This window comes from Malus domestica, chromosome 03 (assembly GCF_042453785.1).
Source record: "Malus domestica chromosome 03, GDT2T_hap1".
In the NCBI taxonomy this organism is placed as follows: domain Eukaryota; kingdom Viridiplantae; phylum Streptophyta; class Magnoliopsida; order Rosales; family Rosaceae; genus Malus; species Malus domestica.
This window is the reverse complement of record NC_091663.1, coordinates 540,432-553,899: the sequence shown is the minus strand read 5'-3', so window position 1 is coordinate 553,899 and position 13,468 is coordinate 540,432. Positions and strand designations below refer to the sequence as shown.

The following is a 13,468-nucleotide window of genomic DNA, read 5'->3' as shown; positions in this document are numbered from 1 at the left end:
ACCCTAATTTTCTCAATTCCTTCAAGAAAATATGGTGACGGCTGCACAATTGCACATAGTTCAGTTGCTGATCATAACTCTTATTACAAATATGTCTACTTCTTTACTGTAAAGCTTGATGATACGAAAACTATCTTGTTTGGCAATATCAAATTCGGTTGCTTCTTGAAAGCCATGGCATTTTAGGCTTTGTGGATGGTACTAGGCGCTGTCCTAAACGATTTGATGATGATGCTAATATTGAAGGTGCTAAAACTGATGACTATCAGATTTGGAAAATGCATGATCGTGCATTAATGATGCTTATCATTACTACTTTGTCTCCGACTGCTATGTCATGTGTTATTGGCTGTTTGAACTCTTATGATATGTGGATTAATCTGAAGGATAGGTTTCTACTGTTACAAAATTCAGTATTTTTCAGTTGAAAACCAAGTTACAAAACATCAAGAAAGGGTCATATTATGTCTCAACATATCTGCAACAAATTAAAGATGTTAGAGATCATCTTTCTACAGCTAGTGTTATATTTGAAGATGGTGATATTGTAATTTTGGCATTGAAAGGGCTCCATTATGAGTACAATACTTTCAGGACAGTTATAAGGGGTAGGGAGAATGTTATCACTCTTAAATAGTTTCGATCCCAGTTACTGGCAGAAGAAGCAACTGTTGAGCATAATTCTACCTTTGAGCCTTTTGTTAATGCAATGGTTGCACAAGACAAACAAGGTAAAGGCAAAGCTTTCATGCTCGGAGAAGGGTCTTCCAGTGGCTCTTCACAGTATACCAATTACAAAGGTGGTTTTCCTAGTGGTGCGTATCATGGTAGTTCCCAAATTCTAATGGAGGCTATACTACAAATGGTTTTCGAGGACGTGGTAGGGGCACGAATAACTTCCATTCGAGGTATAATCCAAGATCTCCAAATCCAAGTGCTGGAATTCTTGGCCCTGCAAAGCCTCACATTTCAACTTGTCCAGAACATGGCTATAAAGTTCCTATCTCTTAGATATGCAATAAAATAGGACATATTGATGCATATTGTTTCCAAAGACACTTTTCTTCAACTTCTACCACATCCAAAGTTTAAAGCCAAATTTGCTAGAAATTTGGGCATACTGCAGCTCAGTGTTAAAACAGGGGCAACTTTACTTTTCAAGGCAAGCCTCCATCTTCCAATCTTTTTGCAATGCATACGACATTTCAACCATCTGCACCACATGAGCAATTATGGGTTGCTGATACTGGAGCAACTTCCCATATGACTTCAGATCTCTCTAATCTCAATCTGGCAACACCATTTTTTGGCAATGATTCAGTCACAACTGCAAGTGACTCAGGTTTGCTAATATCTCATATAGGCTATTCTACTCTACATACACCGTAATATACTTTTTAGTTAAAGAAAAGTTTACATGTGCCTTAGTTATCACAACATCTGCTATCTATATATAAATTGTGTAAAGATAATAAATGCAGATTCATTTGTGATGAATTCGGTTTTTGGATCCAGGATAAGATCACATGGACTATCATTCTTCAGGGACTGTGTAGAAATGGTCTCTATCCTATACCTTTTCATATTCCACAACATCTCATTTCACAAGCACATAAATACAATGTAACTTTTCAGCAACAAAGCTGCTATCTTGGCAGTCAAGTCAAAATAAACCTGTGACACTAATGATTAGGACACCCTTCTAACATTGTCACTTCTGCAATGTTAAAACAGTAAAAAATTCCTACATCTTTATATCATGTGTCTTCTGTTTGTAAATCTTGTTTGGAAGGCAAGTTTGCCAAACTTCCATTTACCTTAGAGGTAATATACAGTGATGTTTGGGGTCATTCGTCTATTGTTTCAATTGAAGGCTACAAATTCTATGTAAGCTTTGTGGATGAATGTACCAGGTTCACTTGGATTTTCCCTTTAATGAATAAAAGTGAAGTTTTTGGTGTTTTTGTACATTTTCACATCTTCTTAGTTACTCAATTCTCTGCAACTGTGAAAGTTTTTCAAAGTGATGGTGGTGGTGAATACACCAGTCACAAATTCAAAAACTACTTACTGGATAAAGGAATCATTCATCAAATGTCATGTACCTATACTCCCCAACATAATGGTCTAGCTGAAAGGAAGCATAGACACATTCTTGAAACTGTCATTACCTTGTTGCAAACTACCAGATTACCCCATATATTTTTGTTCCATGCTTGTGCCATTTCTGTTTACCTTATTAATAGAATGACATGTCCAACACTTCGCATGTCATATCCTTTTACCTGTTTATTTGGCATAATTTTATATTTCATCTTAAAATGTTTGGCTGTGCTTGCTTTCAAATCTTAAAATAGTATAATTCCAGTAAGTTGCAACCTAAGACTTCAAAGTGTATTTTCATAGGGTATGCATGTCAATACAAAGGTTATATTTGTCTTAATCCACTTACAAACAAAATCTTTGTCTCGAGACATGTTTTGTTTGATGAGACAAGTTTTCCTTATTATCTATAGTTGCATCCGACATCACGTTGTCTAGTTCTGCATCTACATCAGCACCAATGCATAAACTAGTTTATCCTTCATTAATTGATTCCCAAAACACTGTCCAACCACATATACACTCTTGAGCCTCAGAGTTTTCAGTCTTTACTACCCCTAATGCCTAAGAGTTTTCCACATCTCATTCCAATATAGCTTCCTAATGTTCAAATTTAAGTCCTATTACACCTACAACATATGTGGAATCAATTACAAAAGCTACACAGTCCCCAGTCCCAGTTGATTCGGATTTTCAACTTGAAAATATGTCCATTGTCCTTCCTATACCATCAGTAAGTTTGCATCCTATGCAAACTCAATCTAAAAGTGGCATATTGAAGAAGAAAGTGTTTTCAGCCACAATTCAGGTTCCTGCAACGGTTTCAGAACCTACAACCTTTAAGTCTGCCAATAAAGTGCCTGAATGGATTGCTGCAATGGAAAAAGAAATCACAACCTTGAAGTCACAACATACTTGGTCTTTAATGTCACTGCCACCTCACAAGAACCTAATAGGTTGCAAGTGGGTGTATAGAGTCAAAACCAATCCTGATGGTTCAATGGCAAGATATAAGGCTTGCTTAGTTTCCTCCTTTAGTCCTGTAGTGAAACCTACAACATTTAGATTGATTTTGGCTTTGGCAGCTCAGTTCAAATGGTCATTACGACAAATGGATGTGAAGAATACATTTCTTCATGGTGATTTACTTGAAGAAGTGTATATGTCTCAACCACAAGGCTTTGAAAGTACAGAACATCCATCTCATTATGTTTGCAAGTTACATAAGTCTCTTTATGGCTTGAAATAAGCTCATCGAGCTTAGAATGAAAAATTTACAAGTTTTTTTACCAAGTTGGGTTTTAAATCTTCTCTTGCAGATCCATCTCTTTTTGTACAACACACTAGTCTTGGCACTGTTGTATTACTTCTCTATGTGGATGATATCATCCTTACTGGTAATTCATCCCAGTTGATTAACAAGGTAGTTCAAACTTTAACTCAGGAGTTTGAAATGAAAGACTTGGGGCAATTACAGTATTTCTTGTGGTTACAGATAACATATCAGAATGATGGTCTTTTTGTTTCATAGTCAAAGTACATCAGAGATTTACTTGAAAAGGTTGATCTGCAAGATTCCAAGCCTTGTGCAACACCATGTTTGCCATATCACAGGTTGTCTAAAAATGAAGGCATTTCTTATCATAGTCCACACCAATATTGCAGTATTGTGGGAGCTTTGCAATACTTGACCTTTACTCGGCATGATATTTCTTTTTCTGTGAATCAGTGTTGTCATTTCATGCATAGTCCCATGGATACTCATGTTGTGGCTGTTAAGAGGATTTTGCGATATCTACATGGCATTATGGACTATGGTCTTCAATTTCAATCAGGATCCTTACAGTTGTAGGCTTATAGTGATCCGGATTGGGCAGAAGACCCCAATGATTGATGATCTACTTCTGGTCACATTGTTTATCTTGGTTCCAATCCGATATCTTGGGCCTCTAAGAAGCAACACACAGTCTCTCGGTCATCTACAAAGGCTGAATATCGAGCTTTAGCCATTGCCGCTGTTGAGTTAGCATGGATAAGGCAATTGTTATGTGATCTATGTGTACCTATTCTAGTTGCTCCAGTTATTTATTGTGACAACATTTTTGCGATTACTTTATCATCTAATCCTGTTTTTCACTCAGGGGTGAAACATATTGAAATCGATTACCATTTTGTAAGGGAGAGAGTCATTCAAGGAGATATGCATGTCTCTCATGTGTCTTCAAAAGATTAGTTTGCAGATATTTTGACCAAGGTTCTTTCTGCACCTTTGTTTCAGCATCATTATTTCAATCTTATGCTTGGCTCCTCCAAGCATATAATTGAGAGGGGATGTAAAGATATAGAGCCACCAGATGGTGACAAGTGTCAACAGATAGATGAATGAGTTTGTTAAGTCGGTTAGTAGTGTAGTTTACTTAGTGTGCAAGAAAACTTGTTCATATATATACTTGTACTGTGAGCTGTAACAATTATTCATTCAATACAAGAAGATAATTCAATTGTACTTCTCTCTCTAGATCTCTCTCTCTCTCTCACTCTCTCTAGATTACCTAGAAACCGCCATTGATGTCCTTCACAATCTGTAGCTTAACATTTGGGAACGGGTTTGCCGTACAAGAAAATAATGTAAGATAACTTTAGGAATCTAAAGTTACTTTTGTCCATCTTTTGTTGTTAGGAGACGAAGAAATTTCCAAGAAAGAAGCTGCATGATCAGTACAAGAAGCGAGAAGGAGAATGAAAGGAGGCCATATTTTGTATCCATATGTTTTATTTACATCAGACTTTTTGTTGCCACATGAAAATTATTTAACTAGATGGTGAACCTACTTTGTAACGTACATGTGCATGGAAGTTGTATTCTGGTGATGAATTATAGTTTATTGTACAAATCACTTAGAGAAAAACTTAGGTGTTACCGTAAATATATCACTCATCATTCTGTTTCACTCATCACATCCCCTGTCACAGTGTAAAAGTTAATCATACCCCCTTCTCACAAGTGACAAGAATGTGTACTGGTATAAGCAATTTCCGAGGAAGCAGCACACTCAGTACAACACCACAAAGAGGCAGCAGAAGAGTTGAAACATTGTTTGAGTATATTAGTTGCATACATTCTGACAGTATTGACAGCATTTTGTTGCATGCCACATGGACCAATTTATATATCCGATGAACTAGCAAGCAAGGCAACCAGCCTTCCAATCCATCCTCCGCCTTCAACCTTGGAATCCAATCACATAACTCTTGAAATTCCCATTGAAAATCCAGCAAATCCCAAAGGAAAAAAGAAAACACCATGAAATCTCCCCAATCTTCTCCAAAATCGAAAACCTCTCTTCTTGAAAATGAAAAAGAAGTACAAGAATATCCAATGTTTAGCAACACCAAGATCAAAAGCAAAAAACTAGCATTCATCCCATTAGTTTTCCTCATTTACTTTCAAGTCTCCGGCGGTCCCTATGGCACTGAGTCCACTGTCGGTTCCGGGGGGCCTTTCTTTGCCATCCTTGGCTTTCTCCTCTTCCCCATCATCTGGTGCATTCCTGAGGCCCTTGTCACTGCTGAGCTAGCCACCGCCTTTCCTGGCAATGGCGGCTTTGTCATATGGACTCACCAAGCCTTTGGTCCCTTCTGGGGCTTCCTCATTGGTTTCTGGAAGTTCCTTAGTGCTGTCATTAACCTATCGTCCTACCCAGTTCTCTGCATAGACTACATTGATCCGATGCTACCAACTTTGTCCCACTTGCCTCACTATTTTCTCATCTCTCTTTCAACCCTTTTGCTCTCAGTTCTTAACTTCATTGGTCTGCCTACTGTTGGCCATGCTGCAATATCTTTAGGCATTTTATCATACTTGCCATTTGTAGTAATTTCGGTTTTTGCTATTCCCAAAATTGACCCAAGCAAATGGGTTTTTTCTGGCCAGAATAGAAAGAAAAAAAATTGGCCATTGTTTTTTAATTCCTTATTTTGGAACTTAAATTGTTGGGACAATGTTAGTACTTTAGTTCTGGAAGGTGTTAAAAATCCCCCCAAAACATTACCAAAAGCATTTCTCTCAGCTGGGTTGTTGACTTTTTTTACTTCCCTAATACCTCTACTAGCTGCAACTGGTGCCATGTCTCTTGACCTAGATGATTGGGTTGATGGGTATTACACAGTTGTGGCAGAAAAAATCGTAGGGAAAAAGTTCAAAAAATGGGTTAGGGCTGGAGCCTTTTTGTCTAGCATTGGTGTCTACCAGTCCCAATTGAGCAGTTGCTCACACCAGCTTTTAGGCATGGCTGAATTAGGGTTGTTGCCTAGACTTTTCGGGGCACGGTCAAAATGGTTCAACACTCCTTGGGTGGGAATTTTGATATCAGCAGTGATATCAAACTTGGTTTCTTACATGAAGTTTAGGCATGTCACATCTTTAGTGAATGTTTTGTTCAGTTTGAGCATGCTAGTCGAATTTTCGGCTTTTCTTTGGTTGAGGGTGAAGATTCCGGATTTACAGAGGCCCTTCAAAGTTCCAGTTACAAGGCTGAGAGGGTTAATAGCAATCTTATTTATTCCGTTTGGAATTTTGGTGTATGTAACTTGTGTTGGCACAAAAGTTGTGTACTTGGTGATTGCTGTGCTGACTGTGTTTGGGATTATTTGGTACCACTGCATGAAGATTTTCCAGGATTAGATGTGGCTTGGCTTCAACCATGTTGTGGCAAAACTAGCAGATTATGAAGATTTGGGGTGAGTTTATGATATTAGTGCTTCTTAAAGACATTTGTTAAAATAAAATTAAAAAACAAAGTCTATCTATCTATATTTTCCATCTGTTAATGATGGTGCTGATTCCATTTTTGTCCTTGGTATGATCTTGCAGCTACTATGACCAATTTGTGAAGAAGTGATTAAGTATTCAATAGATCAAGAATGGAGCTGACTAGTTGTATATGCATTTTAGTGAAGTTTTAAAGTTTGACATATCCCTATCAACTTGATTAATTTATCAGAAGAATAATGTAAGGTTTGTGTTATAAATAAGCTATCAATAAGGTGGTTATTAAATTTTTGCTTTAGGTCAACTGTGCTAGAGTGCATAAATTATATATAGAAATTACTACTTGGTTCAAAAAACAATATTCACAATAGTGAAATGACAAAAATATCCTCAATTAGCTCTTCATTCTCCCTCTTTTTTCCTTCTTGGCAATGTCTGTGTCCACAGCTGCCCATGGGTCGATCGTTGTCAAATGCTCTGCTTCGACTATACGATCTCGACTTTTCCCTTCGTTTCCACTTCTCTCTTTCAAATGTCTGTTTATGTCGATCTCAAACCTCGCTTTCTTTCGCTCTCAAACCTCTGGGTCCGTTGCTTACTAGAACGTTCAAGATTTTATTAATAAGCATTTTTAGCAAGTAAGTTTACTTACGTGAGTAGAGAGGTGTTCACAGGTCAATAATTCATTTCCTACATATGGCCGATCAAATTGACTGATTCATTCCAATCCAAACAATATAATTTATTTTGTTGTACGTTTGGATTAGATTAATCACTGAAAACCGATTTGATGTGATTGGTTTGTCAAAGAAAGCGGAAGAAAAAGCATTGCTTAATATAGTAAATTGTGATGGGTTGAAGAGTTGTATACAAATCATACAATAGAATTATTGAGAGTATCCATACTTAAGAGGAAATGGCGCTTAATTTAGCCTCGGGCTTTCAACTCAAAGAGTGTCACACGCCAAATATATCTTTGTTTGTTTTTTTGTTTTTTTTCCAAAAGAGAACAACTAATGGCAAATCATAGTTATCCATCTCTTTCGGAGGCCGGAAAGACTCATAAAGGCATTTCAGCCTCCTTTTGGCCACAAGTCTGGTTTACACACCAGCAACGGGTTTCGAACATGAAACCTCCAGTTTTTAGTTTAAAGGAAGCATCGCAATCCGTCATTTACCACTGACCATCAATTTGAAGGAAGACTCACAATCCACTCTTTACCGCCAAATAGATCTATCATAACTATAACTTATGAACAACTATGTCACGCTGTTCGCCAAACCATATCTAAGCATATAAAATCAGCTGCTAGATAGAAAAAATAGAGGAAAAGTTCTTATAGCCGCGGATCCTTGTTTTTGGCTTTGAGCGGTCGGAAGCAATTCCTCTGGACACCTCTTTCCCTCTTTGCTTATCTATCTTCTCTATTGGTTGTGATTGCTCCTTCGCACAGTCGAAGAGAGTCTTTGTGGTTGTGCTCATTTTTTTACTTTGTTGAGAAAAGTCTTTTATATTTTTTGTTTTAATTATTTTTTATAATTTTTGTTCTTAGGAAATAACTAGAGGAAACTCGACCTCTGTTGCATTTGATTAATAGCAATTTTTTATAAGTTTGCAATTGTAGAGCCGTGTTTCTTTAGTAGTGTGGCCCCCTTGGTAACTGCTCTAAGGAATGTTTTTCCCAAGTAATTCTATCTTTTCAACCGACTCGGACAATCACTCATCAACTCTTGCAACAGGAGAGGATGAAATCAACGAACCTTATCTTAAATTCTTTTAGCCATTAAACCCATGCGCTCGACATACTGTGCTTGTCAAGAGAAAACTAGTACTAAATTTCACTTTCACTGACCAAATATTTATAAATTGCACATTACCATCGTATCAACTTTTTCCTGCTTTAGATACGATAAACTTGGAATATAACATCCAATCACTCGCAACTTGGCATGGAAAAAATCATTATTGTCCCAATCCAAAGGTTGCAAGCGAGTAAGCAATAACTAATAATTGAAACTTATCCTCATCCTCATCAAACAGTAATCCCATACAAAATTACAATTAAATTCTATACACACAGCTAAAGACACATATCCACTTATCCGCCACGTGGCAGGCCGATTTTCACCATGAATTGTCTCACCGCTTCTTGAATTTGATTGCGTTTTGCCACTAAGTCATCCCTTCCTTTCCGACCCTTATCCCCTTTGTTTTCATCAATCAATTGAGTAATAGTTGTAGGGTATTGAATCAATATCATGCAATATAATTAGTTTCCATAATATGATCAGTGCACATTTTAGTGATATATTTTCTCAGTTTTGAGTAATAATAAGTTAGCAATTTAGTTTATTTTTATCTTAAGGAATGTTTAGTATTTTATGTATTATGATTTTCTATTAGGATAAAGATTGTGATTGTTTTTCTATTTGTTAGTAGAGTTCGAGACTATATTCATGTTTGTTTCAGGATTAAATCTTTGTAAATGTACCTATTTTGTAAAGAATGAAGTCTTAGTAAAGATGTAAACGTTTAATTATGAGAGGCTAAAATATTATGTGAATCTTTTCGACCCGTAAAAAAATGAATTGTGGCGAGAAAGCAACTAATCGGTATGCTTTTAAAGAGAAGAAGAAAAAGAAAAAAACTGAATGTAACGTTTTCATGAACTAGTATAGAATCATATGGGGCCGGCGGCCATTTTTAATATATGGTTTTGAAGGGAAAAAAATAATATTTGCTGTCAAATCCGAGACTAGATGTTTTCGAACATGACCAATGCAATATGTTTCCTTTTTACAGTGTACACCATCTATCTGTTTCTATAAATAATTAGTCCATGGCCTACGACGCAAGTGCACAATACACTTCTTTGATGCAAAACAACACTTCTTTTTTTGGCAAACATAACTTTCTCCTTAGCTGCAAAAAGCACTTCTTGCTTAATTTGCTTTGCTGCAAAAGCACACTTCTCTGCTAAAATGTGGAGTATCGAGCTTACCGATTTGATTCCGGGTCTGCCTGCAGAACTCGGACTCGAGTGTCTGACTCGGTTGCCCTACTCAACTCAACCAGTTGCTTCCCGGGTCTGCCGTCCATGGCGGACTCTGTTGGAAAGCCAAGAATTTTACCATCACAGGAAGAAAATCGCACGCACCCACAAAGTTGCATGCTTGGTTCAAGCTCTTCCTCGAAAGCTTGTTGCATCAGAATCTGACGTACCCAAATCCACCGAGTCACCGAGTTTCGGAATCACCGTGTTTGACCCAGTGAGTCGTTCGTGGGATAGACTCGACCCGGTTCCTCAGTACCCAAATGGTATGCCCTTATTTTGCCAATTGGCAAGCTGTGAAGGGAAGCTTGTGGCGATTGGCGGGTGGGACCCGGTGAGTTACAACTCGGTCACTGACGTGTTTGTGTACGACTTCACCACTTCACATTGGAAGAAAGCCAACGACATGCCGTCCAAGCGCTCATTTTTTGCCATCGGATCGGACGCGGGACGGGTCTACGTGGCGGGCGGGCACGACGAGAACAAGAACGCGTTGAAGTCTGCATGGGTTTATGATGTGAGACTGGACGAGTGGACTGAGTTGACTCAGATGAGTCAGGAGCGAGACGAGTGTCAGGGGGTGGTGATTGGGAGCGAGTTTTGGGTGGTTAGCGGGTATCGCACCGAGAGTCAAGGAGTCTTCGAGGGAGGTGCCGAGGTGTTGGAGTTGGGGTCGGGGCGGTGGCGGCTGGAGGACGAGGCGTGGAAGGCGGGACATTGTCCGAGGCATTGTGTTGGAGGACTAGGGGAAGGTGGGAGATTGGTGAGTTGGGGTGAGTTGGACTCGGCGGTCCGAGTTGGAACGTGCGGTATCATGCTTGGGGGTGGGACCCTGGTGGTGGGGTCGGAGTACCAAGGGGCAAGTCAAGGGTTCTATATGGCGGAAGAAATGAAGGGAGGGCAAAATGGTAAATTAGATATGATTAGTGTGCCCGATGGGTTTTCTGGGTTTGTTCAATCAGGATGCTGCGCTGAGATTTAGATATTAACTAATAAGGATAATGACACATGAGTATATGTATGATTTTTGGGTGTAACCTTTTTTCTTTATTTGAATGTATAACATATAGTTTAGGGTTTAGGCCTAGCGTGCATTATATATACAAGAATTGTATAGGCCTTTTCGACTTGAAAATTTACACGCAACTTGAAACATAGACATAAAATTTATATCTTTAGTTTGAGAAATTTGATATCTTAACATCTTATTATTTTAGTTGCATGTAAATTTTTATCGTGCAATTTTCTATAAACCCTTATTACAGTTTGAAACAGTTTATTTGCAACTGATGAAATGCAAAGCTTGAGATTGCCTCGAGATAGTACCACCTTTAGCATCCTGTTGACCTAGTTGCAAGTGAATTTTTATCATACGGTTATCTGTTTCCTTATTACGCTGAATGAAAATTTAGATGCAATTGAAATACAAAACTAGATGTCTCTATTGTCCTAATTGCATGCAAGTTTTTATGATGATGTTTGTCTGCTAGTCCTTCCTTCGTTTATGAATCACAATGCGTTGACGGTTCAAGGTCGGCACCAACGAACGTCCTATCATAGCTCACTAGCAAGCGTGCCTGTGCGATACTGCAAGTTTTAAAACAATACAAAAATGTAGTAAGTACATATACGTGGAAATCTATATACATACATGTGAAAATTTATTTACACCCCTATTTACAATAAGAAACAAAATAGGTGTTGCGCCAAACAATTTACATACATGTGAAGATCCGTACTTTGGTTTTGCTACATTCAGAGTGGCACCCAAACATGATGTTTGAAAAGAAAATATTTGGTATTACACAACGATCGAATATAGAGGATCAACTTTGGATACATAAACCAAACCGTAATATTTCGGGCAGAACATCAACCCTGTTGAGATGCTACAGCTGAGGATGCCAGTTTAATTTATCCAAAGGAGCCAGGGGATTGATCTTGGCAAGTCAGCCGGAATGAACAACAGTGTATTCACCGAAGGTGGATGTGCCAAGAAAATGATTAGTCGAAGCCCCGTTTATAGAAAACCTCGGTTTCTGGTCGCTAGGCATGACTCTATCTGTATTAATTCTTTAAAAGTCACATATATTGCTTTCCTCGAATTTGCAATGCACACAATCCCGGCATTCCCTAGTGAAAACTGGTAGCACATCACCAACCTGGAGGCCTTCAACACCTTTTCCAACACTCTCAGCAATGCTGTAAAAAATTAAGCATTTCCATTCATAATTTGGATTAATTCATAGTTGCAAGCAAGAAAAAAAAAGAAAAAAGAATCACGACTAGAAAGCAATAAGAAAATTATAAAAATAAAACAAAATAAACATTTCCACATAACTTGAAACACAATTTGAACAAAAAAAAGAGTTCTCAATCAGAGAAAACTTCAATTTTATGTTTTTTTTTTTGGTTCTAATTTTAGGGCATAACAATGCAATGTTGGAACTTGCATTTGGTTATTTATTGAGTCACAAATGTATTTTTAGTAGAATTTAAGCTGAAGTTCAAAAATAAAAAGAAAAACAATTATAGTGGAGACCAAAACATTGCTAAAATGGGAATCCATCCTCAAGAATATCAACGAAAAATCTTACATGAATTTTCAAGACTTTACGGTGCTGTACGGTGAAAGGCTATACATTTTATGATGAATTTTGTACAATTTTTCAAAACAGCCTAAAAATTGTGACGGTTAGCCCACTTTTTTGGAGAAAATTCAATTTTTATTTTCGCAAAATATTTTTGGAGGTCATTAAGAAAAACTTTACAAGACAATTGGAAATGGTTTTACCATGTATTGATGCACAAATATATTTTTAATATATTTAAGCTAAAAACATAGTAGGGCCCAAAATATTGCCAAAACGGGACTCTATCCTCAAGAATATCAACGAAAACTCTTACATGTTTTTGCGCAAGACCTCACAATGCATTGAAGGTGAAATTATATAGTTTTTGTAACGATTTTTAAACTATTTTGAAAAACTGCCAAAAATTGTGATGGTTAGCCCTTGTTTTTAAAGAAAAATTCAAACAAAAAACAAATTTGCAAACTTTTTTCCTTCATGATGATTAAGAATAAGTTTATAAGCATTTCAAATCAGTTTTACCCTTTCTTAAACCACAAATGTATTTTCAAAAGAATATTTAAGTCGAAATATGAAAATCCTTTCTTTGCCTCCTTGCAATACTTATCAGTCTTTACCGCAATTCTAAGGCCTTAAATACTTTCTCCTCGCCGTGTACATTTGTACCTCCACTACACATCTCATAATACTTGCAATACATTTCTTTCAAATCCAGTAAAATGTCCTTCAGTTCACCATTCTAGATTTCTGATTTTGAAACTTTTTCAAGGGTTTGGAGAATCCATTGCTCTCCAAGAATCGAGCCATTGAGCGGAGTGTTTGATTATTGAACGTAGGTTTATAGATAAATTTTGGTTTTAGTTTCAATTGAATTTTGTCTTTAATGGTAATTGTGCAGTAGGAAAAAGGGACAATTTTTCTCAATCTCATGGCCAAAAAAAAAAAAAAAA

General features: G+C 37.4%; 2 protein-coding genes across 2 annotated transcripts; both read left to right on the top strand.

Moving 5' to 3' along the window:
- Positions 1-5,199: 5,199 nt before the first annotated feature.
- On the top strand, positions 5,200-7,161 carry LOC103415069 (probable polyamine transporter At3g13620). The gene is made up of 2 exons (XM_008353431.4): positions 5,200-6,843; positions 6,977-7,161. The coding sequence occupies exon 1, from the start codon at positions 5,408-5,410 to the stop codon at positions 6,785-6,787; it is 1,380 nt and encodes a 459-aa protein (XP_008351653.3). The 5' UTR covers positions 5,200-5,407; the 3' UTR covers positions 6,788-6,843; positions 6,977-7,161.
- Positions 7,162-9,131: 1,970 nt separating this feature from the next.
- On the top strand, positions 9,132-11,122 carry LOC103415060 (F-box/kelch-repeat protein At2g44130-like). The gene has a single exon (XM_008353423.4). It carries the CDS (start codon positions 9,857-9,859, stop codon positions 10,907-10,909), a length of 1,053 nt encoding a protein of 350 aa, XP_008351645.3. The 5' UTR covers positions 9,132-9,856; the 3' UTR covers positions 10,910-11,122.
- Positions 11,123-13,468: the final 2,346 nt, after the last annotated feature.

Excerpts from the sequence above, each read along its gene's own strand:
- LOC103415060 (XM_008353423.4), top strand. The coding sequence starts at position 9,857 with ATGTGGAGTATCGAGCTTACCGATTTGATTCCGGGTCTGCCTGCAGAA.
- LOC103415069 (XM_008353431.4), top strand. The coding sequence starts at position 5,408 with ATGAAATCTCCCCAATCTTCTCCAAAATCGAAAACCTCTCTTCTTGAA.